A 24,366-nucleotide genomic window follows, 5' to 3' on the forward strand; every position below is an offset into this window, starting at 1 on the left:
TGAACTTTGGGTAAAAGTAAATTACATGGTGGATTTTCCCAGACTGACTGAATTTGCATCAGTATACTTATTTATACGTGAATGTATGCAATCTTTAGAGTCCAGATAGACTTAAGTAATATTTGTCTTATCATTATTTTATGCAGTTTAGGCATTAAACTTTGAAAGAAAATAATTTTTCTAGGTTAATAAAACAGTGCAATCAAATCTTTTATTTATTTTTCTCATTAGACTGAAATAATAAACCAAAGGAACAAGAAAAATGTCAATAAAATATTTAGCATGAAACATTTTCTCAGAAGATAATGTCAAGGATATTATGAAAATATCACATTGCTTGTAATTGAACTGCAGAAAATCAATGCATTTACCTTTGAAAAGCAGAGGTATTCATTGCCTTCAAGCTTCAGTCTAGGACCTTAGGCTTGGTGCTGACGGTCCTATAGAGATGAACTTCTGGTTTGTTATGAAAGAAAATGGAAGAATCTCTCTGGAAGGAAAACTTAGGTCATTTCCATCTCAACCATATCTACTCCACAGTGTATTCGGAACACATTGCTAGTCCTGCCTATAGTTCTTTGCCAGAGTAGAAAACAGGTTCTAAATAAAGTAGTCTGAATTATCATAAAGCCAAAAATAAGAATGTAATATTTAAAGTTATAATTCACTTAACTAGTGAACACTGAACACATTATCTTCTTTAGTCGGGGATCTGCAGTCATCTTTTGCATATTATATTTAGCCAACAACCAAATTTCAATTTTTAATTAGGAGACATTAAAATATAATTAGCAGCAAATAACAGAATGACAAAGGTACAAAAATTCATAAAGGTCAAAGGAAGCAGCATTTTTTTAGCCACAGCAAGAAGTGTTCTTCTATGAATTTAGGGATTCACGATGACCACTTTACCTACCCCATATTCACTTCCAAGGCAAATTTTCTAGATGCGACATTGCTTTTTGACAATAACGATGATGATAATACAGGAATGGCTGTCAAAACCAGAGAGCTTACATTCTTCAGAGTCAAAAGATCCTCAAACCTCAATAAACACCACATATAAAGGAACATAGCAAATTTCAACACAGCATACACACAGCAAAATTAATTCATTTATCAGAGACCGATATGATTTTGAATATGCATTTTCCAGAAGGAAGCAGAGGGCAACAGAAACCATCTGCAACTGTCAAACCTGTGGAAGTGAAACAATGCATTACAAAATGCCCACAATATAGGAATAAGTGAAAAACATATGTTTTATCCAAAAAAAAGTTGGCTGATGACCCAACATATAGATACTTATTTGTATATATTTATACAGAGAATGGTAAAAATCAGCTTGCATGAGGCTCATAGTCTATCTACTTTGAAGTTATATCGCACATACTATAAGCAATTTACAGAATTTATCATTTGCATATACAAGAATTGCAAAATGAATTAAAATGCACTGAAATATAGAACACTCAAAATGTTTTTATATAAACCTCCCAGGATTGACAGGGATTGGCCATAATCAGCACTTGCCATATTGAACAAGAACTACAATCAAGAAAAAGGAGAAAAACCCAAGAAAAGGGGAAAAATTCAAAAAGAAATTATCTTTTATTATTTCTTATTTAAAACAATGTTTTCATTGTTGACTCGCAGTGTTGAAAATTTTGTTCTTGCCCCCAGACAGGAGTTTTCTTTGATGATAGTTTATGTTCTGTAGCCTTTTGATCTCTGCTTACTTCCTGCAGATAATGGGTCTTTTAGTAGGAAATCAGTGGTATCTGTAGTAAATATTCACTATACTGATGACGGTCAGGCCAACCCCTGAGCAGTCAGTGAGATGATGCTTTGAGTAGCCGAAAGAAAAGGAAAAAAAATAGATCTTGCTATTAGAAAATGTTCTATCACTTCACACTAATTCTCTTGAAATAAAAGATCAGTGATTTGCCCAAGAAAATGTGATGAACAAAGTGAGATAGCCTCTTCGTTTGTTTCCGAAAGCAGGTGCTCCTTGTGTAGGTAATTAGAGTACAGTGGGTGCAGAGTGGTGCTTGGAGTTTAGGGTCAACTTTGCTGTCCGCTCCGTAGATTTTACAGGCGATTTGCTCTTTGCTTTAAGAAGAGAAAGTGATATTGGAAAAAAGTCAGCACTTTAGACTAAAGCAAAGCACCCTTCACAAAGCCACAGACAAGAAGCAGGACAGAAAGTCCATGGCTTGTAGCTATCCTCGCACCTGCGGAAGAAGTTATAAGATATTCGCTCATCTCGAAGATTTCCAATGCTCCTTATTAGGCTGTTTTAAACACATACATATATATATTTAATTAGCTCGCCAGCTTGGCTCTGGTGCCCATGAATGTCTTGGCATGCACTGCAAATAACAACACATACAAAGTATTTCAGTCCCAGGAAGTGGTCTTGTTTGCTTTGTCTGTTTTCAAGCCATGCCATCCCACAGTTGGGAACACTTAGAGGAACAAATGCAGATACTTTTCCCTCAAGTAATTCTTTGAGGATGATTCCCTATAGTCATTTGGTTGTTCCTATATGGGTGTCTAAAACAAATCCCCTGTTTTACTACTGCAAGCGTAAAACCACAGGAGATAAAACCCAAACCAAGAGCAGCAGCCTTCTCAAGGGCCTGCAGAACGGGTTCTGGAGTGGGTGTGTTGGGGTATCTGCTCTTAGAGGAAGATCTTTCTCAACTTTTTATCCTTAAAATCTGAAGAAAAGTCAGTGCTATCAAGAATTGGAAATTTTTGAAAGCGCTCTGAGACTACATAAGGGAGAGAATGAAATAGTCTTTTTGCATTTTTCTTCACATATTTTATCCAGTAAGCTACAAATGATGTATTTAATACCTTTATTAGTGAGAAAACAAAAATGTGATGGACCTCAAAGCATTTCTTTTCTTTCTTCTTTTTTTTTTTTTAATTTAAGAAAGGTTAAAAAGGTTTGAAGGGGTGAGGGTAGGAAAATTCAATCTTTTGAATATTTCATCTAAATCATGTTCAGGTCCACATTGGCAATGATAGAAATTGTGGTGAAAACACATGCTCTCAAAAAATCTCTGCGAAGTAAATATTTGGGCTTCTAAAGGGGCTGTTTAGCAGACTCATATTCCTGTTTTCAGTTAGGTTACTTTAGTGTCATCATCGATTTGCCTTCGTTCAGGAGGTGAGTCATGTATTTAACACAGAAACGTAATGACTGAGGACCCAGAGGTTAGTGGTGGGTCTCTGGAGAGTGTTGCTTCACTCAAGCTGGGTGACAAGGTTCAAACTGCAAAAGTAAAGTACAGTCCACATGCGGCTCTAAGTACAAAGATCATGAAAGGAAAACATATAAAATCTATGTAGAACCACTAGCATCAGAGCTTTCCAAAATTAAATATACGCCCTTGTTATCTTTTGAAGAGAGACTCTTTGACAGGGATTCAGTCAATTAAAAAAAAAAAGAAAGAAAATGATTACATGGCTCCTTAAATTGCTAACCACACTTGACACAAAGTATGTCTGGTGTTGAATAAAGGTTTTAAGAATGCTATAAACAATAAAACCAAGGAAAATGATTTGCTCTTCAAAAACAATATTTTGTGAAATAATGGTTTCCTTTTCAGCATGAACATTGCAGATGGGCTCAAACTTGCTGAAACTGTGAATTATGCAGCTCATTTCTCGACTAATCAACCCTTCACAGGAGATGCCCATCATTCCCCGTGAGATTCGAAGAGAACAGCTATGTCATTCTAACTCAACATTTCCTATCACACTGTGTCCAGTATGTGCAAGTTAAAACAAAAGTTACATGAGCAGTATAATTGGAAACAAACCCAATGATATACTGTAAAGAGTAAAGTTAAAAATTTGAATAGCCATCAGATATGCAATAAACCATTGCAACACACGACTTTTTTTTCCAGATTGTAATCATTCACCCACTCTAGGCACCTGCATTTCCTAGCATATTTTTCATTAAATGAAATTTATTTCTGTCAAGCCAAATATATATATTTTTCCTGCACAGTAAATTCTAAAGCAAATCTGTTTTGTCATCAAATCACTGATTGTTTTGCTCTTCTTTCTAGGTTTTATTTATGTCTGGAATGAAGGGGTATGTGCTCCTTTATCTTTGTAATCCCAAAGACTTTGACAGTGAAATCTGAGAATCTAAAATGCTATAATTTATCCTGTGTAATTTTAACAAATAATCATCATAGTCAATTTCATTCAGATGTACACCATTCTGAATATAATATTACTATTTGTCAAACATGTTATGGTCTGTTCTAGAGAAAATTAAGCAAATGTTTTTTGTAAAATGCAAACTTTGGCCATGTGTCATACTCTAGTCTCATTTTTACAAATAGAAACATTTTACTGTTTTGAAACAAAGGGATTCAGGATTGCAATCAGAAGCCCTGAGTTCCAGTTTCCTCTGCAGCCACTCACTTCTGAAATCCCAAATAAGATATTTATTTCTTTGATGTTTTCTAAAATGAGCATAATAATCGTTTGCATATTATTGTTTTATATATATGTTTTCATGAGTATGCCAGACACTGTGTTTGGTTATCTGTTTTGCCTTATTTGGTTTCCTTTTGCTCTATGCCCAAGCCAAGCAGGATAACCTGTGATCCCCTAAGACGATCATGCATTTAAGCAACTCTTGCCCTCAGATAGCTGCGTTCCGTTGTGTCTGTTCCCACCAACTAGCTGTAAGCTCTCTCTCCTCTGAACTTCCTCTGTATTCTGGTTTTCCCTCTCTTGTGGCCGTAACATGGCTCACACTGACTTGTAATTCATTATGTTCGTATCTTACCTCACTGATTACGCTATAAGCTCATCAAAGGCAAGGATGAAATTTTAGCAATTTTTTATTATTCTCAAAGTTTAAAACAATGCCTTGAGATCTTAAACTTTTGTCCCCAACACAAAATTCCCTGTGAAGAAGAAAGGGAAATGCTATTATCTAAATTATGGGAAGAAAATGTGTAGATAACATGCCTCGATGAAGAGTAGCCTCATACAACCTAGAGATTTCTCTCTGACTCAGAGTGTGATTTCACGATGTCCTTTGACGTCAACTTAATAATGATGCCTTTCATTTGTTTTTATGCTTAAAGGTTTCCTCGGTGCTCTCTCGGGTGTAATTTCTCATGCCTTTGTAAGGTATGGGGAGGGAGGATTTGCTCCATTTTGCAAATGGAAAAGTCTAAGAAGTCTTCTTAAAAGTTTAATGATCCATTTTTCAGCCCTTTTTATACTTCATGCGATAGCGCATCACATCGCCCTCACTGGGATGTGGACATCAGGCATGGCCCAAGACAGTGTCTGTGACAAATGAGTTTGGCCAAGGAGAAATAGGAAAAAAAAAGCCTCAAATATTTTATCTTCAGTATGTATAATTATTATTTCAGAGAATAACAGAAAATTCCATCTATTTATTAAAAGAAAAACAAAACAAAACAAAATAACAACGAATCACAACCACACAGAGTTGAGATCTTGGCATCCTCAGAGATCAGGTAGAGGAGGAGAAGTTTATCACTATTTGCTCAGAGTCAGTGCATCTGCCTGCCTTGTTTAACTCAGCACAGCCTTCCAGCCGGGAAAGCCTGCCTGGCCCTCATCTGTCATGCCTGATGGAAGAACTTGGCTCCTTTCTGCACCTTCTATCTACATTGCCATGTCTTTCCTGCATCTACAGCCATGAGGCTGGAAGACACTGGGCATACTGAACAAAGCTGCACCCTCTTCTCCTTCACATCAATCTGCAAAATGGCTACAGTGGACTGGGTACCTGCTATGTCAGGGAATATGCATACATGTTACATGCATACACTGTCTTAGTTCATCCTCTCATCAGTCCAGTATAGTAAACATACAGGTCAGGAAAATGTAACTCAGCAGCATGGAATAACTCACCCTAGGTTACACAGTTAATAGGTAGTAAAGCAAAGGTACAGAAATGAAGAAAGAGCAATGCAATCAGATCGACTCAGAGTCTGGATGTGCTTCTTTCCGAAACTCCCTGAGGCAAGCAACCTTGCCTCACTGTCTCCACACCTGTTAGATCAAGATGTGAAGCTATTATTTAAGTGTACATTTATCTTTTCAGCGAAAATGCACTGGCTATAACACACTTAAGAGAAAAATTAGAAAACCTCTTTTCCCCAAGTCTGAACTGATAAATATTGAATATGAAAACACTGTCAGCTTCTCTGTTTTCCTAAACATTAATAAGTAAAGTTTGTTTTCCTCCATATAGTGTGCCAAATGTCTGATGATATAATATTTTGAACTTTTCATATTGTAGTCTTTTAAATCTTGAAGGTACCTCCAAATTTATTTAAATATTTGAATGAGAGGTGGTTCCACCACTGTTCTTGCATGCCCTCTTCTTTCTATGAACTTCTCTTTTCTAAACTTTTAATGCAAATTTTATAGTCTGGGACCAGGAAAGGTTAAGTTGATGTTCAAAGTGCAACCATTAGTGACAGGAGAGAAAGACAACCAGAGCTCTTGGCCACCAGAAAAGATACGGGATATGGGTATTTAATTCAAAGAAGTAAGTAGAATGTTAAGACAACTAACTAGACAATTTATCCCATCTATATTTTGCCAGCTCTTCAAATATCCTCTTTCTCTTGGCTGGGATTATTTTGTGATGGGTTGATTTCCTCCGTGAGCACAACTCTTGGTTTCAATATACGGAAGAGTCATAATTCAGGGCACCTGTCTACAGATTTAAGTACAATTCTCATAGGTTTTTCTCTTTTCTTGTTTGAGTATCAGGTAGGGTCAAAAGGAGCAAGAAAAGAAAAAGAACACAATTTCTCTCCTGCTGTGGCTCCCTGGTCTGACTCCAGCATCTTTAGTTTGTAGAAGTGAATATTCGTGATGCTTATCATACGAACAAACCTAAGAATGGAAATTTTCCAATAATAAAAGAAGCAACACTCAAATAATTGTTTTGCCTGTGAAGAGGCTAAGCTTATAAAGAATGGAGTGTCCGCTACAGCTCTAGGGATGGACAGGCCTTTGACTTACCTCTCTTTCATTACACATGCCAGCTTTAAGATATGAAAAGAGCTGTGTGAGAAAATTTGAGCTAGCTTTTAATGCAATTTTTATTCAGGTTTGCACATACTAAATCATGACTTAAGGGGAAAGGTCAAATAATAGGATGATTTTATTCTATAATTTTTTGAAAAGAATATCTTTTTATTAGATTCTTATGGGTCCAAGGCCGATTTCTTCCAGAAACCCATTTTTTTTTAGAAGAAACAGGCTTCATTTTGACCTAATACATAAATCGCCTGTTTTACTTTGCCCAGGCATGTCGGCAGCAGCTGTTAAAATTTCCTTTCCTGCTTTCCTTTAGTCAGCAAATTTACACATCTATTCAGTTCTGAGGCCTCTTACTGTAGCTGAGGGAGCCAAGTGCAGCTGTCCACATACACAGGGTCTAGGTGACAAGGTGCATGGGTGATACCCCATTCACCACAGAATGTCCTCGACTTTCTTGCTTACAGCTAATCCCTGCAGGCTTTCAGGGCTCCTACCTTCTACAGCGACTCAAGAATGGGCAAAAAAATGATGCTGCCTCCTGCCTGCTAAGGCCACAGTGCATCTCTCAAAACTGCACACTTTCACTGTAATTTGACTTATTCAAGTAGGAACTGATCTCGGTGCAGACAGGGTGATGATTAGGACAGCAGCAGCTAACAGGTACCTCTGACCGTGGTCCCGGGAGGCTGCTATATGATCGTTTTGCTGATTAAGGAAGTGAAGCCGAGAAGGATTATATAACACACTAAGTTTGCTCGGTGAGTACATGGCGGCCGCTGAGACTCAGAACCAGTTCTGTCTGACACTATAAACTGATTTGCTTCATAATCTCAGCTGGAGAGTCTTCATTCCAGAAAACTCTAAATTTTCTCAATTCTGCCTATTAGAAATATATGGAAATACGAGTGGTTTTGACAAAATAGGAGAACAATATAAATTCATGGAAAAACAAATAAAATGTTTTCCAAGAATTAAGTTTAATGCTACATATATTTAATCACTACTTTAACGCATAAATAAGAATGATTCGTTAAGGGCACTCCATTTTACTGGTGTATAAATAAATGCTGCTAAAGTGCTTGAAACTATTTACTCACAGTTTAAATATGCCTTCTGTGGGTATGTTTTCATTATTAATGATCGAACTCTTTATTCATAATGAGAAGGTAGATATTCATCCACACCTTGTTGGAATGATCACAAAACCACATTAGGGATTGCACACATGTGTAGCCTTGTTGCGCTGACACTGTTGTTGAAGTATCGAGTTTGTCTGAGGGCTTAAAGAAGCACATTCAACTCAAGAATAACTATGAGGATAAGTGGTGCCAATGTGGGATGGCTTTGCTGAGGGGCTGTGATCCAGAGCACTTATCCCATCACAGGTGAGGACACTGTCCTAAGGAAGCCGATAAGAGGTGCTCTTAGCTTTTACAATTTGCTTTAATTCAAGCATTGAGAGTGTAACCTATATTTCTATGCAGATAGGATTCTGAATTCATGAAGAAATGCTCTCTCAGACTTTTTCAAAGCAGTCATATGAAATAAAACATAATAATCATTTATAAATCTCCCAGTGTATTGATTTATAAATGATGGTGCAGTCATCATCTCCCAATGACCGCACCACTGCTCACCACTTTGATCTCCCTCCAAACTGGGGGCTCAGTGAGTCACACAATGGAGAGGAAAATGATTGCATGACATTTTATTTATGAAAGTTATACGTGCTTGCTTTATTTTATCAATGTATTTATCAAGATCACACCCATTAAGTTTAGAAAAACAAAAAGAATAATTTGATGGTCAGATTCTCCACCCAGCTCCCAGGAAATAAGATATAACGTTCTTAATTTCAATGCTACTAGCAATTTCTGAGGACATCACTTTCACAGTAGTGCTTTCAATTTTCATATGCACATGTGTACCTGCATGTATGTATATTTTTGTCATGAGCTTTACAATCACACAACACCTTTATTTTACTTTGCCTTTCTTTGGTTATTTGTTCAATATATTTTGTTTGTTAGTTTGTTTTCTCAGGAGCTGTCTGTCATTGGCCTCTTTTTAAATTTGGGAAATTTAAAATAATATTATTTTTTTCTTATAACAAAAGTAATGAATTATTAATGTACAGATGTTATCAATACAAACAAAATAATCAAATAATTAAAAATTGTAAGATATCTTGACTTTTGATGGACATTTTCATATATTTCTTGTCATTTTTATACGCACATATCTGAGATTGATTTAAAATTTAGTATTTATTTTTTCACTTTAAAGTTTTGTATCCTATATATTTTCACATTATATTATATATTCTTTATTTTTTCACTTTAAAGTTTTGTATCCTATATTTTTTCACATTATATATTGGTTGTTTTCTAATTTCATTAAACATTTTTGAAAACATGATTCTAGAAGGTGCTTAATACTCATTGTATGGTTTCGTCACATTCACTGCGACACTTCCCTACTACTCTTGGCCCTTTGAGTACTTCCAGCTGTGGGCAGACCTCTGTGATATGCATCCCTGTTCTTGGGTCTGGGTCTGCCTCTCTCCTGAGCTCCTTGGAATTTCCTCCCAGGAGCATCACCTCAGGGACAATCTCAAGCCCTGTGACTTATCTTTCCTGCCAATTTTCCTCCAGAAGGGAAGTACCATTCACCTTGCAAGTAATGATACAGCAGAATGCCTGAGTCACTGTAAGCTTGACACATGTTGATTTTTAAAACCTTTGCCAAAATTATACGTGTCAATTTTTTTTAAATGACTAGGGATTTGACTGGGACTGCAGTAAGTCTACAAATACTTTTGAAAAACCTGACATATTTATAATGATGAGCTTGTTCATCCAAAAACACCATGTTTACTCATTTATTCAAACCTAAACTCTTAACAAAGTGTTCTAATGGTTTTCATCTTTATATTACTTATTTGCTACTGCCTTAAAAAATAAGATATTTCATACCTTTTTCTTGTTGCTACTATTGAGGATTATATATTATGCCACAAATATTTTCTGTTTGGTTATTGCTGTCATATGGAGAATTAATTTAATTTTATCTTTACCTTGATTTTATCAATATTATTTGATCACATCTGATATCTCTAAGTCATCTGGAGTGGATCATATAACCACTGCATCTGTAAAATGGACATTTTCCCTTCTTTTCCTGAATATTAGACACAAATATTTCCTTGTCTGTTATATCACTTATTAGTTACACTTGATTTAATCAAACAAATGTTTTAAATTATTTATAGTAAAATGTTATTTTCACTTGGATATTTTGTAACTTTAAATCTTCAAAGTCTCAGACCTCTAATTTCATGCTGATCTTCCTATGTCAAATATTTCTTTTCTGCTCAGCTCTTTAATTAATTGACGTTCATTTGGATATGTATCGTAAATTGTAACAATATGTTTCTATTTGTTATTTATTAATTGAATAAATCCTCCCTTAGTTATTACGTTTTTAATTCATCAGATATTATTTTATCTTACCAGTTTTAGAGCTTCCACACTTCTTATTTTCTTTCATCTCTATTCATATTTCTGTTCCTTTATGGCCCTCTTAACTCCTGGTTATTTGCTAATATACTTTAATATCTGGTAGGTAAAGGGGAAGAGAACTAATAAGGGCCAAGCTCACTCACGTGCCAGGTTTACTCTGCTAGACATTTAAAATACATCATGTCACTTAATGCTAACACGACCCTTGAGGCACATGTGTCACTGCCTCAGTTTTACATATAAAGAGTCTGAGATTCTGTGTGCAGCTCACTCAACAAATGAGCTGGTAGAGAGTGAATCTAGGAGTCAAATCTGTATCTATCTACCACCACAAACTATGCCATTCTTAGTATAAGGTTCTAAATGCATTTTGTTTTTCTCTCTTTTTAAAGCTTTTAATAATATTCTCACATGTTTATATTTTCAGTTACATTATCTATAACTATTTTGTGATTTAAGAAATTCCAAGGGTCTTTTTGGAAAGCTTGAATTTAATTATGGTAGCAGCCGGTGTGTATAACTTCAGCTTCCTAAGACACATTCTTTATTCAGGTCACACAGTTCAAAGTCCTAAAAATCCTTTGGAATTTTATTATTTTTTACCAATAAAGTTAACCACCTAGTTACAGCCTTAGGCAAGACAGCTGGTGGCTAGTATGGTATGTAGTTATGTAGGGGACAATTTATCATCAATTAACATCACTGTGATAGAAGGAAAAAAGGAAGCTCTGAAATTATGAACAATAAAACATAAGTCAGGAATGAAGACCCAGTCTCCTTTCTTTAACTCAGTCACCTACACACAGCCAACCAGGAAAATATTCACCACAGTAGAGCCAGGTGGTGGAGACCATTTACTCTCATCATTTCATTGCTGCTGCTAATAATAATAGTATATAAGTACATGCAATAACAGTCGTATTAATAGAGCAGCTAGTTGTCACTTATTGGGAGTTGATCGGTGTCATGCTCTCTATGTATGTAATTTCATTTAATCCTCAAAACTCTGTGAGAATCACACTACAGTTTCCATTTAATAAACAAGGACTTGGAAGTACACGCAGCTCTGTGTGATGGCCATGAGGTGTGAACAGTCTCTCTCCTTAACAATTGTGCCCACCCCCTCTGCTGGTGAGAGGCCCCTGCAGGTCTAAGGAGCATCTTCCAGTGGATTTCTGCTCCTTTGCAGCTGAAATGAATGCACCTGTGTCAGGCTATAGGTGGCAGCAGTGTTCCCTGGGAGAAGGAGACTTTGCCTTTCTTTTCTCTTGGAGGGCTCTTGTTATTTTAACCAACAGAGTGAGGTCTTTCCAGCAACTTCTCAACCCGTTGGTCATCTACCCAGAAAACTGCTCCTCTGGAAGCTTCCTGAAATCTCAAGGATCATGAAATCATTCGAGACAAGACCTTAAAACATTGGCAAATTCTGCTTCATGGCTCCTCGATCACAGAGCTCCTAGTAATCACAAATGAACCTGAAGGAGCCCTAAGGTGGCCACGCGTTGAAAAACCCCTCCGGCACACAGCGGAGCCTTAGTTTTACAGACCCAGCCAGTTACTGAATTTCAATGAGTTAAGTTAAATACAGCTTGCAGGAGAATTTAGCAAGTATAGACTCCTCATCTGTGTAATTCCGGTTCAAACATAGCTCTAGCAGATTCCTTAGCCTGTATTATCCAAAGCATTGCCTCAAATCTATTTTTCACCTTACTCATAGATGCTTGATTTACATAGCAGCCATTTAACTGATAGAATTACAATGATCAAATTAATTTAGCCTGTGTAAACAGCCAAGTTGGATCATTTAAACCAAAATCAACATTGAGGTCTGGATTATACAAGCGGCTCTCTACCTGGATGCCGTGAACCATTTCCTCATATTTTAAATCAGGAACATAATCTCCTGCATGACACTCAGCCCCTTATCTCCCTCCCCTCAGTAGCTCTGAAATCCGTTGTAAGACCCTTCTTGCTAACTTTGGCCACTTTTGGAAAGCTGCCATGTTTGTCAGCCACAGAGGAGCTTCCGGAGCCCTTGGCTTCTAGCAGCTGTAGCAGCAACTGCCTCTGAATGCTCAGGTTCACATCGTGTTGAAAACACAATCACCATATTTCTGAGTTCAGAGGATCAGTATTCCTGCTGAGCGACTACACGTGGAAACATAACTACACCTTAACCATGGCCAGTTTTCTTATGAGTGCCAGCTGTTGATCACAGGAGTAAAGAAAAGTTTCACGAAAGTCCATCACATTACTGGAAAAAATAATAGCAAAAGACCAGTTTCTAAAAGTGTATTTTGTAGCATCACACACATGCACACACATCTCATAGTAAATAATAAAAAAAAAATGTTCTCTCACCCATAAGAACTCTTTAGAGAGAATGATTCTCATAATTTACTGCACATAAAAATGCATATTTCTGCTTCTAGACTCAGAAATTTGTCCTGGGATACGAATTTTTAACAAGCTCTCTGGTAAGTCTGGCACAGGACATCTGCACTTTGAGGAACACTGTTTAGGAGTCTTGATCATTTTTGCAATAGTGGCAATATTATCTATTTATGCAAATATAATTATAAGAAAAAGAAGATAAAAGCAGAGACATACTGGCCCTCTCTCTCTTTTCCTTTTCTTGCCACACATGAGCTCCACGTGTTCTAGGCACTTAGAGGAATGCAAAAGGAAGTGGTGATCTTTGTAGCCAAGAAGCTATCTTTAGGGTGATCACCTACCCTGTTTTGCCTGAGGGTCAGGCCTCCCAGAAAGTGGGACTTCCAGCATTAAAAGGAGAAAAACCCCAGGGAAAAAATTACTATAATATAAGACACAACAGAGGGCTTCAAAGTAAGTGTAAACAAACTGCTGTGGGGACCTGAATGAGGAAACAGGCAATTCTAAGACAATAGGAGGAAGAACATTTCTTTTTTGACAGCTAAGATAATAAATTTGATTTTGAATATTTGAGTTTAGGGGCCTGACCTGAATATTTATTGCCGTGAAACAAGCCACCCTAAAACCTAGTGCCTTAAATCAACAATTTATTATTCTCTCTCAGGAGTCTGGGGGGGCAGTCAGCTGGGGCTGAAGTCAAAGGCTGGCTTCAGTCAGCAACGTGTCTCAAGGCAGCTGCACTTCCTACTCGGTGGCTGGCTCTAAGCGGCCACAGCAGAGGCTGGCTGTCCCCTTGCAGGGTAGGTCTGGAATTGGTTGGGGTGGCATTACTCCTTCCCATCTCACTGTCACAGTGGTCACAGGCCTGCCCAGACTCGTGTGTGGGGGGGGTGAGGACAAGAGGCACCACACATCAACGGCTGGTGTCAACAACATGCAGCGGCTCTGCTCTGCACGGTGCTCGTGGGACAGACATGGGGAGCATGACGGGGACAGCGGGGTGCTCCCGTCCGGCTCTCCAGAGGGAAATCAGAATCGGAATATCAACTGTTAAGTTTTCTAAGGAAACATTAGCAGTCGAAACCATAGAAACGGATGAGGTCAGGGTGTTGAGAACGGGAAAAGAACTACATTTAAGAGAGGAATTTAGGAGGAGAAGCCCACAAAGAGAGGGGAACACTAACAGCCAACAAGCAGGGTCCAGAGGGGAGTTTAGGAGACCAGCGATGGGAGAGCTTCCCCCCTGCCCGCCAGGACTCGGGACACAGGAGGGGAGACGGGAGGTCCAGGGGTGCGGAGGGAGGGTGGAGGTGTGACCTCCGGGGGGGCGGGGCTGGGCTGTAGTCACACTTTTGTTGGCCTGTTGGCCAGGGTTGGGGGAGAGGACCCATAGAAGGGAACATAGATGGGGGGAACAAAGGGAGGGAAGTGGGGTGGTGGTGAATGGAGGGGATGTTTGGCTTCTGTAAGGAGTAGATGTTCTCCATGAGACAAGAAGAAACACGTAGAGAACGGTGTCGTTTATTGAGGTATTTGGAGATCTGTTCTCTGTGCAGGTGAAACTAAACCACTTCATGCTAGAATCAGGAACTGTTACCCTCAGAGCACCTACAGGATACTCTTCAATGTCAGTTATGGGTACAGACAAAGAGCTGGAGAAAAGAAACAACTAAGGGATGGCAAAAGCCAAGCTCTACCTATTTGCTTTATCATTTTTCTTCATTGTTTTGGTTCTAATTGTGGATTATCAACTGTGAATTAAAAGAATTTAAAGAGAGATATCATAAAGATACAGCCCAATGGGATAGTCACATGCTCACTAGCTTTTGGAAAAATATCTGGGAAAAGTAGCTATATTGAATGATAGTTAAACCTTTTCTTTATCTTGTGATATGTAGATGGTAATAGATTATTTTTCCATCTTTTTTTCATGTAAATTTCTGCTTTAGGAAAACTAGGTAATTCTATGACAATTTGAACAGTATATATGTGTATACATACAGCGTTATTTTCAGCTAATACTTTTCCTTCATAGAGACACAGAAATTCTCTGACAGAGAAAAGTATGAATTAAGAGTTGAGTATTCAATCTAAATAGTTCAGTCAACTAAGTCAAAAACTATGATGAAACTAAAAGGCTGACAGATCAGCCTTTGGGTAACAGGTTGTATTACAGTGTCATATATACCACAGATGATGCACGCCTCCCTGTATGAAGTGAGAATAACAAAAGGCTAGTATAGCTTTTGGTCTGTAAAGGCAAGATTTTAATTTTTGTGTCTTCATCATGTCTTGCCTTTAACAGAATAAGAAAGATGCATGGTTAATGGAATTTACAAATACTTTGTTTCTCACAAATGAAAATATAAAAAAATATAAACCCTTTGAAGAATGGAAGTATGTCTTCCATTTCTGTGTCATTGTGCCTGGCATATAAGCTCTTGAAAGGATGGAGAGTGAATAAATGAGTGAATAAATGAAGCGTGGGTATTGAAATCCGCTTTATTTGAATATAACCTGAAAAATTATAAAGTGAAGTTATAAATCAGGACGTGGGCGTTACAGGAAATATAATATTACATAAATATCCATCCCAAATATGGTATTTTGTGCAATAATTGTGCAAGCACAGAAACTTACACATGAATAAAATGGGTGTGGCTGAGCCACCCGAGCTTCTGCACTAGAAGTTAGAAAATGTTAAATGTACATAAAATATTTTCCAGTATTCACTGGTAGGAAAATATAGAAATGAAAAACGTTGATGTATTTCCGATTAATCTTTGCTAGAGCAGATAATTTTTAGTGGAAATTACTTTGAATGGATACGGGCTTCCATGAGTCAGCATCCCCTGTCTCCTTTCACTCTTCCTCTAGGACAAGCAATGAGTGAGGCTGGTGATGGGGTGGAAAATGAGCAGTGATTTTTATTTGAAAATTGTTAGAAGATGTGTAGAGTTTACCACTTAGCACCAATCACAATACTAAGAAAGAGACTAAAGTAAAATGGATCTTCTTAGAGTATGTTATTCAATCCAAAATGTAAAGAGTTTAGAAATAGAACATTTCATTCTATACTTAGAATCCTTCACTTGGGATAGGTAATCTGTCTGTTTGATTCCACAGAATGGATTTATGATTTCTGGCCTGGAATATTCTATGTAGGCTAATAATTTCAACTCCATGATTTGGAGTCCTCACCAATTAGGTTGTAAACTGTCGGCTGAGGGTACTCTGTAATTTTGCATATAGTGTCTAGCTTCTTCTTTTGATGGTATGAAAGGGAGGAGGGCAATGTCTCCAAAGATATAAAATCTTTACCAAATAATGGCTACAAAAATTTATAACCACTAGGTGTGTGTGTGTGTGTGTGTGTGTGAGTGGGTGTATATATATATATATATATATATATGGGTGTGTATATATATGTGTGTGTGTGAATATATATACACAGATTCTAGCTTTGGTATTTTTCTTTACTTTGGGATATAAAAGAGATGATAAAGAGGAAAATAAGGCAAAGTCACACAAATTTGGCTTCAGAGAGGCTAAGCTGTCTATTCATCAGACTGACATAAGTTGCCATGACCAAGGCATGCTGGGATAGCTGCTCACCTACATTTAAAGGCAGGACAAACTCACAGAGACCCTGAGTTAAGCTCAGGACAAATTATCTCCATTAGCACATGAAGCCTAAGGAGGAACCTAGAGCGGCACACATTATTTTAAAAGTGTTGTTTACAAATAAGGATTTAAAGATATATATACACATACATATTTCTCCATATAAATGTAAATATATAAAGATTTAAATATATATTTATATATATATAAATATCACCCTGATAAAATGATGAGATTTTTTAAATGTAATGGCTAAAAAGAATTTGAATGGTAGCAACAGAATTTTCTATTACCAACAGTAGTGTCAATAATTCTTCAATGATAAACTATAAAGGGAAAAACTTAAAAGTGAGAAATTATAGATTTTATGCTCCCTTCATCCTATAATATTACGTCAAGTGTGTTATCAAAATACAGAACAGTCTGGGGTGGTGTTAACTACTGCCTATCCCAAGGTTAAAACTTCAATGAGTTTCCACTGGCTGAATGAGCGCATAAATTAATGCTATTCAGAGCAGCTTTAACTTGCACAGCTGACTTAGGAAGCGTGTGACTAAGCTTGACTAAGCTTCTAAATTGGCATCAGAGCCACACTGACAGGAGCTGCCTTATCTCTGCACCACTTTCTGCCTTTCGCCCCTCCCCCCTCATTTCCTCCCATTATCATCATCACTTTCGTCACAGGCAGCTGAAGTTTCTCCTTCAAAATCAGAAGCCCTTGGCGAGTGGTCCTGCTTAAGGCTACGGGTCCCTGAAAATGTGGTGTGTCTCTTTCATTTACATGTTGATTAAGTGAAAGTCTCTTAATTTGGGCTATTATCGATACATAAATCTGCAGAGAAAATAAACATGCATTTATAATGCAACCAAACATTACATGATTTATTGTGCTTATAATGTGTAAACACAGAAGGAAAAGAAGTCCAGCTCTCAGATCCCCTGGACATGAAGCACTGCCAGCGACTAATGGGCAATTCACATCCTCTGGGAAGGCCAGCCTCCCTGGCTCTCATAGCTCATCCTCATTTCAAATGAACTAGGTCTCCAATTTTAAAACCGTCATACATAAATCTGTCTACACTGACCATCTTCCTGCGGAGGGTTTGTGAGGGGTAAAATGGGTTTCCATACCTGATTGTGGACTTTGTTTGGGGATTTTGGCTACCGCTTGAGGGCTGGAAGTGGAGAGCACTCGCTGGTTGGCAGAGCTGTGCATGCTTCCGGGAGCGGCCGCCGAGACGTTCTTGCGAGGCTTCACATCCTGCAACCACATGGGCGAGGCCTCGAAGGCCTGCATCCTCCGAGCATGGCTGTTGGCGTTGACTTTTAGGTAGGCCTGGGCTTTGTGTTCCTGAAGCTCTCCATAATTGGCGTCGGTCACCCTGCATTCATATAAGCCTTCATCCTTTTTCCTCACTTTGGAAATCTGAAGCTTGTGAGAGATGTCATTGCCTTGGACTTTCACTGTCTGAAAAATTGCAAGTAAAAAAATAAAGTGCTACATCAAGAGACTGGGTTCCAGTAACTTGTCCCGAGCTTGCTAACGCTGGAAAATTAAAGGGTCTCATTGGTCTCACAGCCATAGGCTGAAAGCTTTTTATTTTCTCAGCGGTCAAATTGGAAGAACTTATTTATCCTATTTTACTAACACCTGGCTTCACAAGATCATGGAGACATTAGTTCAGTCCAGCTGGGCCAGATTCCATTAGCCATGTGGTTCCCATTTCCCAGGCTGTGGGACCAGCTCTGCCATGTTCCCATCGTGGGACTGGCCTCTGCCTGGTGAGCTCAGCTGAATGAAGCACGACCTAATGAGGCTGAGTGTATAGTTTACACAGCCTCTCTCACTTCTTCACTGCTGGCGACCGCTCTTGAGAGATCAAAGAGACATGTTGTTGGTCACGACTGAGTTTAAATGAGAATGTGCTTTTATCCCCACTTTGGGATGATTACTAAAGGGACTGACAAAATAGACTTGGACAGTAATGTTTTTTTCTCAAATTGTTGGTGCAGTCTGACCTATAGTCATGGGGTGGCATGATTTAGGGAGCGGATTAATGTCACCAGAAATCCTATGGTTCAGAGTACATACCTCCTGCTACCATAGGGTCTGTGTGCTACTGGAACTTGAGATGCCATCAGTTAAACACTGCTTTGATTTTCAAAATAGAAACTGACTCTCGTTTCTACCAATAATTTATATGCCAGATTAACAGCAAGATTATATATAAGGTTATGTATAATATATAAAATTCTATAATATTTAATATATATATATCTATAAGCATCTTTATCAGAACTAGATTTGATAAACATCATATATAATCCATGATTGACAGAATGATGGACTTCATAAGACATTCAAGATTTAAGGATTTGGATAATCTCAACAGGTAAGAAGCGAGGAAGGCATAAAGTAATTTCTCTACTGGCCCTTACAGTCTCAAATAGCCATAAGTAATTAAGAAAATTTGGGAAGTGTTCATCTGGTTTTTACATATAGAGTTGTATATACAAATAGTTTCCAACATCTGAACCATAAGTATGCATTTATGTGTATGAAAAATTACATATGAATATTACTAATACTGTAAAAATAAAGGGAATCGATAGTTTCAAATATATTTTCAGCTGGGTCTCCGATTAAGGTTGGGGTAGTCAGAGTGCTTATATTATTATTATCCTACTTTACAGTATAGTAAACTGAGGCGTAGGGGGTTTGGGTCAGTGATTTTCAACACTGACTGCCCACTAGAATCATCTGAGGAGGTTTAGAAAATGCTCTCATTTGGATTAATGCAGAAACACTGTGTGCATCTCTGGGGGGGCAAAGGTCATATCAGTATTTTGTGAAAGCTCTCCTGAGAATTCAAATTAACTGCTGGTTTAGGACATATGTTCAAGGTCACACAGCAGGTAAACTGGGAACACACTGCTTTCTACCTCAGTTTGTGTCTAGAACTCTTTCCAGTTTACTAGATTATATGAACTCTGGCCATAGATAATACTGTTAGCAGTTGTGTGCATGGCTGTGCATCTGATTGCATGCTTCCCTAGGTCAAGATATGTGAGGCTGCTTCACCACTGGTCTTTGGAGGGTTGGGGCATGGGTGAAGGATGAAGGATGAATAGGAAATAAACAATCTACCTAATTGTATGTGTATGTGAAAAATGAAATATTTTTAAAAAACATCGTTAATAATGGATCTTACCAATAAAGCTTTTCTAGCACTGTCAGAAAACAAGAGTTTCTGTGATATAAGGATAATTGAATTGAAAGATTCTAAAAAGTCCATGAGTTTATGAATAGAAACTGGAGTTTCTGGTTTGTATCTTATTTTTGTTTGATATTTTCTTCCATGTTGAGATTATACATTTAAATTAGAGAATCTGATTTTATTAGTATAATACATTTTTACACTTTTAGTTATAATAGTCTCAGAATAAATTTCTTTTTAAAATGTGGGTCATTGGATTTTTAGATTCTTTATACATATATTATTTCTAGTAATGGTAACTTGTTTACTAATTATCAACAAGCTGAGCAGTGGTACAGTATAAAATGGTTCTAGATGGCTTCATCTGAGGTGTAGTAAAAAAAAGATTTTTTTTCTAATTTCACTCACAATTATGAAAAGCAATAACCAGCAGAGTAGAAATACATCTCTGTATTATCAACAGGTTAACCTCCTCCAATAATGTTTTTATATTTATATTGGCTTTTGGTTTTATATTTACATTTATATGATTTTGAACATTGGCATTAGAAATACGTTGCATGCATTATGAATGACGTTGAAGTTCAGTTGTTTTCATTACAACTTCAACACTCTGTTGGATGCTCTAATTTTTTTCAGCCTGGGAAGACTTTCGTACCGTTAGTGTTTTACTTGCTATTGAAGGATAATTACTGGTATAATTTTGAACGGATATTATTAGCATTGCAGCCCTTTAACAGTTATGTAACTGTTAATAAGAGCAAGAATAAAGTCTCACACACTTCTTTGGGTGGCAAAATGATTGCCTAGTAACTGTTCAAATATCTACGTCATTAAGATAAATAATTTTATTGTATGAACTCTGCTTCAGTGTGTATGTATCCAGTGAGGTAAGACACGACACAGACAGCGGGCTCTTGCCCTGCGTATGCAAGTTGCCTGTTTCAGGGGCAGTAAGTTAATAGGCTTTTGAAAACCTGAAATTCCCAAACTGGTGCCCCCGGGCCCGAGGGCTGCCGTCGCGGTGACACTCACGCTGATCTTGGTCCCGTCGCCGTCCGGGTCCCGGTATGGCAGCAGCTCCGTCTGTGGGGGGCGGGGGAGGGGGGGTGGACACCGACGCTCAGACCGGGCCCGGCCTGAGCCCTCGGCCATGCAAACCTAGCGGGGTCGCGCTGCCACGGGCCGCCCCGGGGCCGGGCTCGGGGACTCGGGAGCGGGGATTAGGGGTTCCGGAGGGTGGGGACTGGGGGGCGGGGGCTCGGGGAGCGGGAGAATTAGGGACTCCCGAGAGTGGGAACTCCGGGGCGGGGGGACCGCGGAGGTTGGGATTCCGGAGGGTGGGGAATAAGGGGCACCCGAGAACTCGGGGGGTCTGCGTTCGGGTCAGGCCCCCGGGGCGCGCCAGTCTGTGGGACGGCACTCTGCGTCGTCCCCGGCCCGCGTCCCTTCCCTGCGGTCCCTTCTACAGGCTTCCTCTCGCCCCCGCACGGCCGCCGCCTCTTCTGCAAAACTGTCTGCCCCTCAGTTCAGACCCTCGTTTCCCCGCCCCTCCGCTCCTGCTCAGTTCTCTTCCCCTCCCCGCCCCCTCTCCACTTGGGTCGCCTCGGGTCCCTCCGTCAGTCCCCATCCCCTTCTCCCCGTCACCCTTTCCTCTCTCTCTCCCCGTCCTCCGTCTCCCCCCACCTCCCTCTCTCCCCCTCCACTTCCCCTCCTCTCTCTCTCCCCCCTCCCCCCTCTGATTACGGCAGAGGTGAGAGAAACCGACGGGGGTGGAGGGCCGGGGTGATGGAAACACCGACATAATTCCTGTCCTCACACCACCGTCCCGAAGGGGACATTGAGTGTCCGGAGACGTATCAACACGGCAGTGCCATCACGGACAGCTCACAATGACCCGTACGAAAAGGAGGAGGTTATTCCCAGTCTTTAACCGGGAAAGACTGGACAACATGCCTTCCCTTGGTTTTAACGTGGTGTCACCAGGGCACGCGGCTCACCCCCTGGCATCCCTGGGCGTCCTCCTTGCCGAGAGAGCCAGGGGGCTTTCCATGGGCGCCCAGGCATCATCTTGGGCCCGACCCCGACTGGACACTCAGAGGTCTAAGTCAGTGGGTGGGACGGACGCGAAGGCGACGGGACTCCGCTACCTGTGCCCTGGCCACTTCAGCCCCGGGGTCCAGGTCCTCCGGCCCCCGCAGGAACCACCACTGGATCTCCAGGTACACCGAGGAGGAGCCGCTCTGGAAAGCGCAGGACATCTCCACATTCTGCCCCTCGGTTGCCGTCACGTTCCGTGGAAACTCGGTAAATTTTGCTGCAAAACAGAAACGCACCCTTTTGGAATATACACACCACTCTTGACAGCGTCTCTTGAGAGCTCACTACATTTTCCTTCGACTTAAAAATAAATAAATAAAAACCGCAACAAAAAGCCCTCTGTGACATCCCAGAGGCTCCCCAACCCCCTTTCCTTTGCCTCTTTCTTGTCTTATTTTTGGTATGGTGCCTAAATCATTTTGTTTTTGATCAAGTCCAGATAATGGAAAGGTTAACAAGCTTGCCAATAACTCCCCTCTGTTAGCCAAGATGCCCACAGTTAGATACAAATACCCTTTGCCAAACTGCAGTATTCCCCAAAACTTACTGAGGGTTTCAGTGAAGTATATTTTACTTATATTTATATTTAAGTATATTTGACAGATCTGTCAAGCTGATACAAGAGGAGAGCCTCCTGCCTCCAAGTTTCTAAACAATCTATGACTAACTGGACGTTTCATGTTAATAGAGAAGGGATCATGATTATCTGTCAAAATATGCATTCCTGATATATGATGACACTTATTAGCAATTGTGATTCAAAGCCTACAGCAGTGAAACAAGTTGCACACTTTCTAAGCTGTGGATATTTCTTTCCAAATTAACCTTCATCAAGCAACTGTATTGTAAACTGTCATACATCGTGGGATGTAAGAATCACACACCTGGGCTTGGTTCAGGTTAAAGATTGTTCTGAAGTCACTAGAGACATTTTTTCCCAGCCTTTTCATTACCAATCTTGACACTGCTAGTTTGCAAGATTCATGGAGTCATGGTGAAACTCACAAAAATATGTTTCCTCTCTCCCAAAGGCACTTCTCCAACATGGAATGCTTTGATGGTTGTTCTTATCTTGTCTAAGAAATATTTTGCAAAGAGCTGATGATTCCCTAAAAGTCTTGGAGAGATTTGTGGCTGAAGGAAGTGCACAGCTACAATGCGAACTCATGGGGAGGAGGGCTGAGGGGGCTGCAGGGCCGATTCAGGGTGGATGCACTTTGCCCCCACTTTTCAATGCGAGGCACCATCAGTGTCTCTTTCCAAAATTTTTTTTTTATAAAATCCCAACATGATCTCTATTGAAATTGAACTGTATTTATACTTAGAGGAAATGGGAAATGTTAAGAAGACATTCTGATCTGAAAAGGATTCTTCCGTTCAAGCTGGAACGAAGAGTGTGGCATTTCTGTTTGCAGAAGCGATGCAGTCCTCTGACAGCAGAGGTGTGATCTGTTCATGGTGCTGAAATGATCACTGCAGCCTGCGAAGTCCTAACAACTGGATTTAGCAGGCTACTGCTGCTGCTGCTGCTTGTAATGCAAGTTGTACCTTTTTATGGGTCCTCAGAGGAGTCTGTCCTTTGATAAACACACAGGCAAACGAAGTCACACGGACCCAGAAAAAGGAAACTATAAGCTCATACTGCCTACATCGAGGAGGAGAGCTGGCCATGGAGAGTCCCCAATCCCCAGCTCTGCTTGCGATGATTATGTATGCACGAGTGGTCACCCTGTGCATGCACACAGATAGAAGGGACACACACACACACTTATAACCCTGTGTTTGTGCTCACCAAGGAACCCACCTCGTTGTCGGGCACCAACTAGATCTGCTCTCAAATCTAGCAGGGCTACTATTTAATAAACTTTAAAGAAAAATGCCAAACAGAACACTATTCCTCTGTTACTTGCTAAGAACCTCACCACATCTGCCTGGCCATTCTTTGAACACAGAGAAGGCACACAAACACACACAGCGCAAGCAAATGTATATTTGCCAGTGAGCACAGACTTACCTTGAGAAGAAAGCCCTTGCTGTACATATAAAACGGAAAAGAAAACAAATCCAACATACGCCAAAAAGATCCCCATCGTTCCAAAAAAAAAAAAAAAATGGGGGGGGTGGGGGTCGTCACATCAGTGTAGCCAACAGCCAAAAAGCCCTAAAAGAAAGGAATGCCACTGTCTCGCGGGCTCGGTCTCAGCGCCCGGGGCGCGGCGCCGCTAACATCCTGCTGCTCGCCGGCGCGGACTGGCTCTGTGGACGCGGAGCGGGGAGCCGGCGGCGCAGTGGCGGGCTGGGCACCGGGCTGGGCTCCGGCAGGCTGGGCTCCGGCGGGCTGCGCGTGCACACCCGGATCGCGGCGCGGGGCAGTGCCTGGCCGCTCGGCCGCCCGCCTTCCGCTTCCTGCGGCGGGTCCGGCGTCAGCCCGCGGC

The 24,366-nt window shown here is 40.0% G+C and overlaps 1 protein-coding gene across 2 annotated transcripts; it reads right to left on the reverse strand.

Moving 5' to 3' along the window:
* Window positions 1-208: 208 nt before the first annotated feature.
* On the reverse strand, window positions 209-24,085 carry VSTM2A (V-set and transmembrane domain containing 2A). Of its 2 annotated transcripts, none has more exons than XM_022593175.3 (5): window positions 23,946-24,085; window positions 21,982-22,148; window positions 20,867-20,917; window positions 17,745-18,081; window positions 209-2,112 (listed from the first exon to the last, which is right to left on the reverse strand). In XM_022593175.3, exons 1-5 carry the CDS (start codon window positions 24,019-24,021, stop codon window positions 2,024-2,026), a joined length of 720 nt encoding a protein of 239 aa, XP_022448883.1. In that variant the 5' UTR covers window positions 24,022-24,085; the 3' UTR covers window positions 209-2,023. The 2 variants fall into 2 exon arrangements, with proteins under 2 accessions (XP_022448883.1, XP_022448884.1); XM_022593176.2 differs by having other exon boundaries at window positions 2,075-2,234.
* Window positions 24,086-24,366: the final 281 nt, after the last annotated feature.

The sequence above is a fragment of the Delphinapterus leucas genome, chromosome 9 (genome assembly GCF_059928025.1).
Source record: "Delphinapterus leucas isolate spDelLeu-1000000601 "Yukka" chromosome 9, BTC_Dleu_Yukka2, whole genome shotgun sequence".
Lineage (NCBI taxonomy): Eukaryota > Metazoa > Chordata > Mammalia > Artiodactyla > Monodontidae > Delphinapterus > Delphinapterus leucas.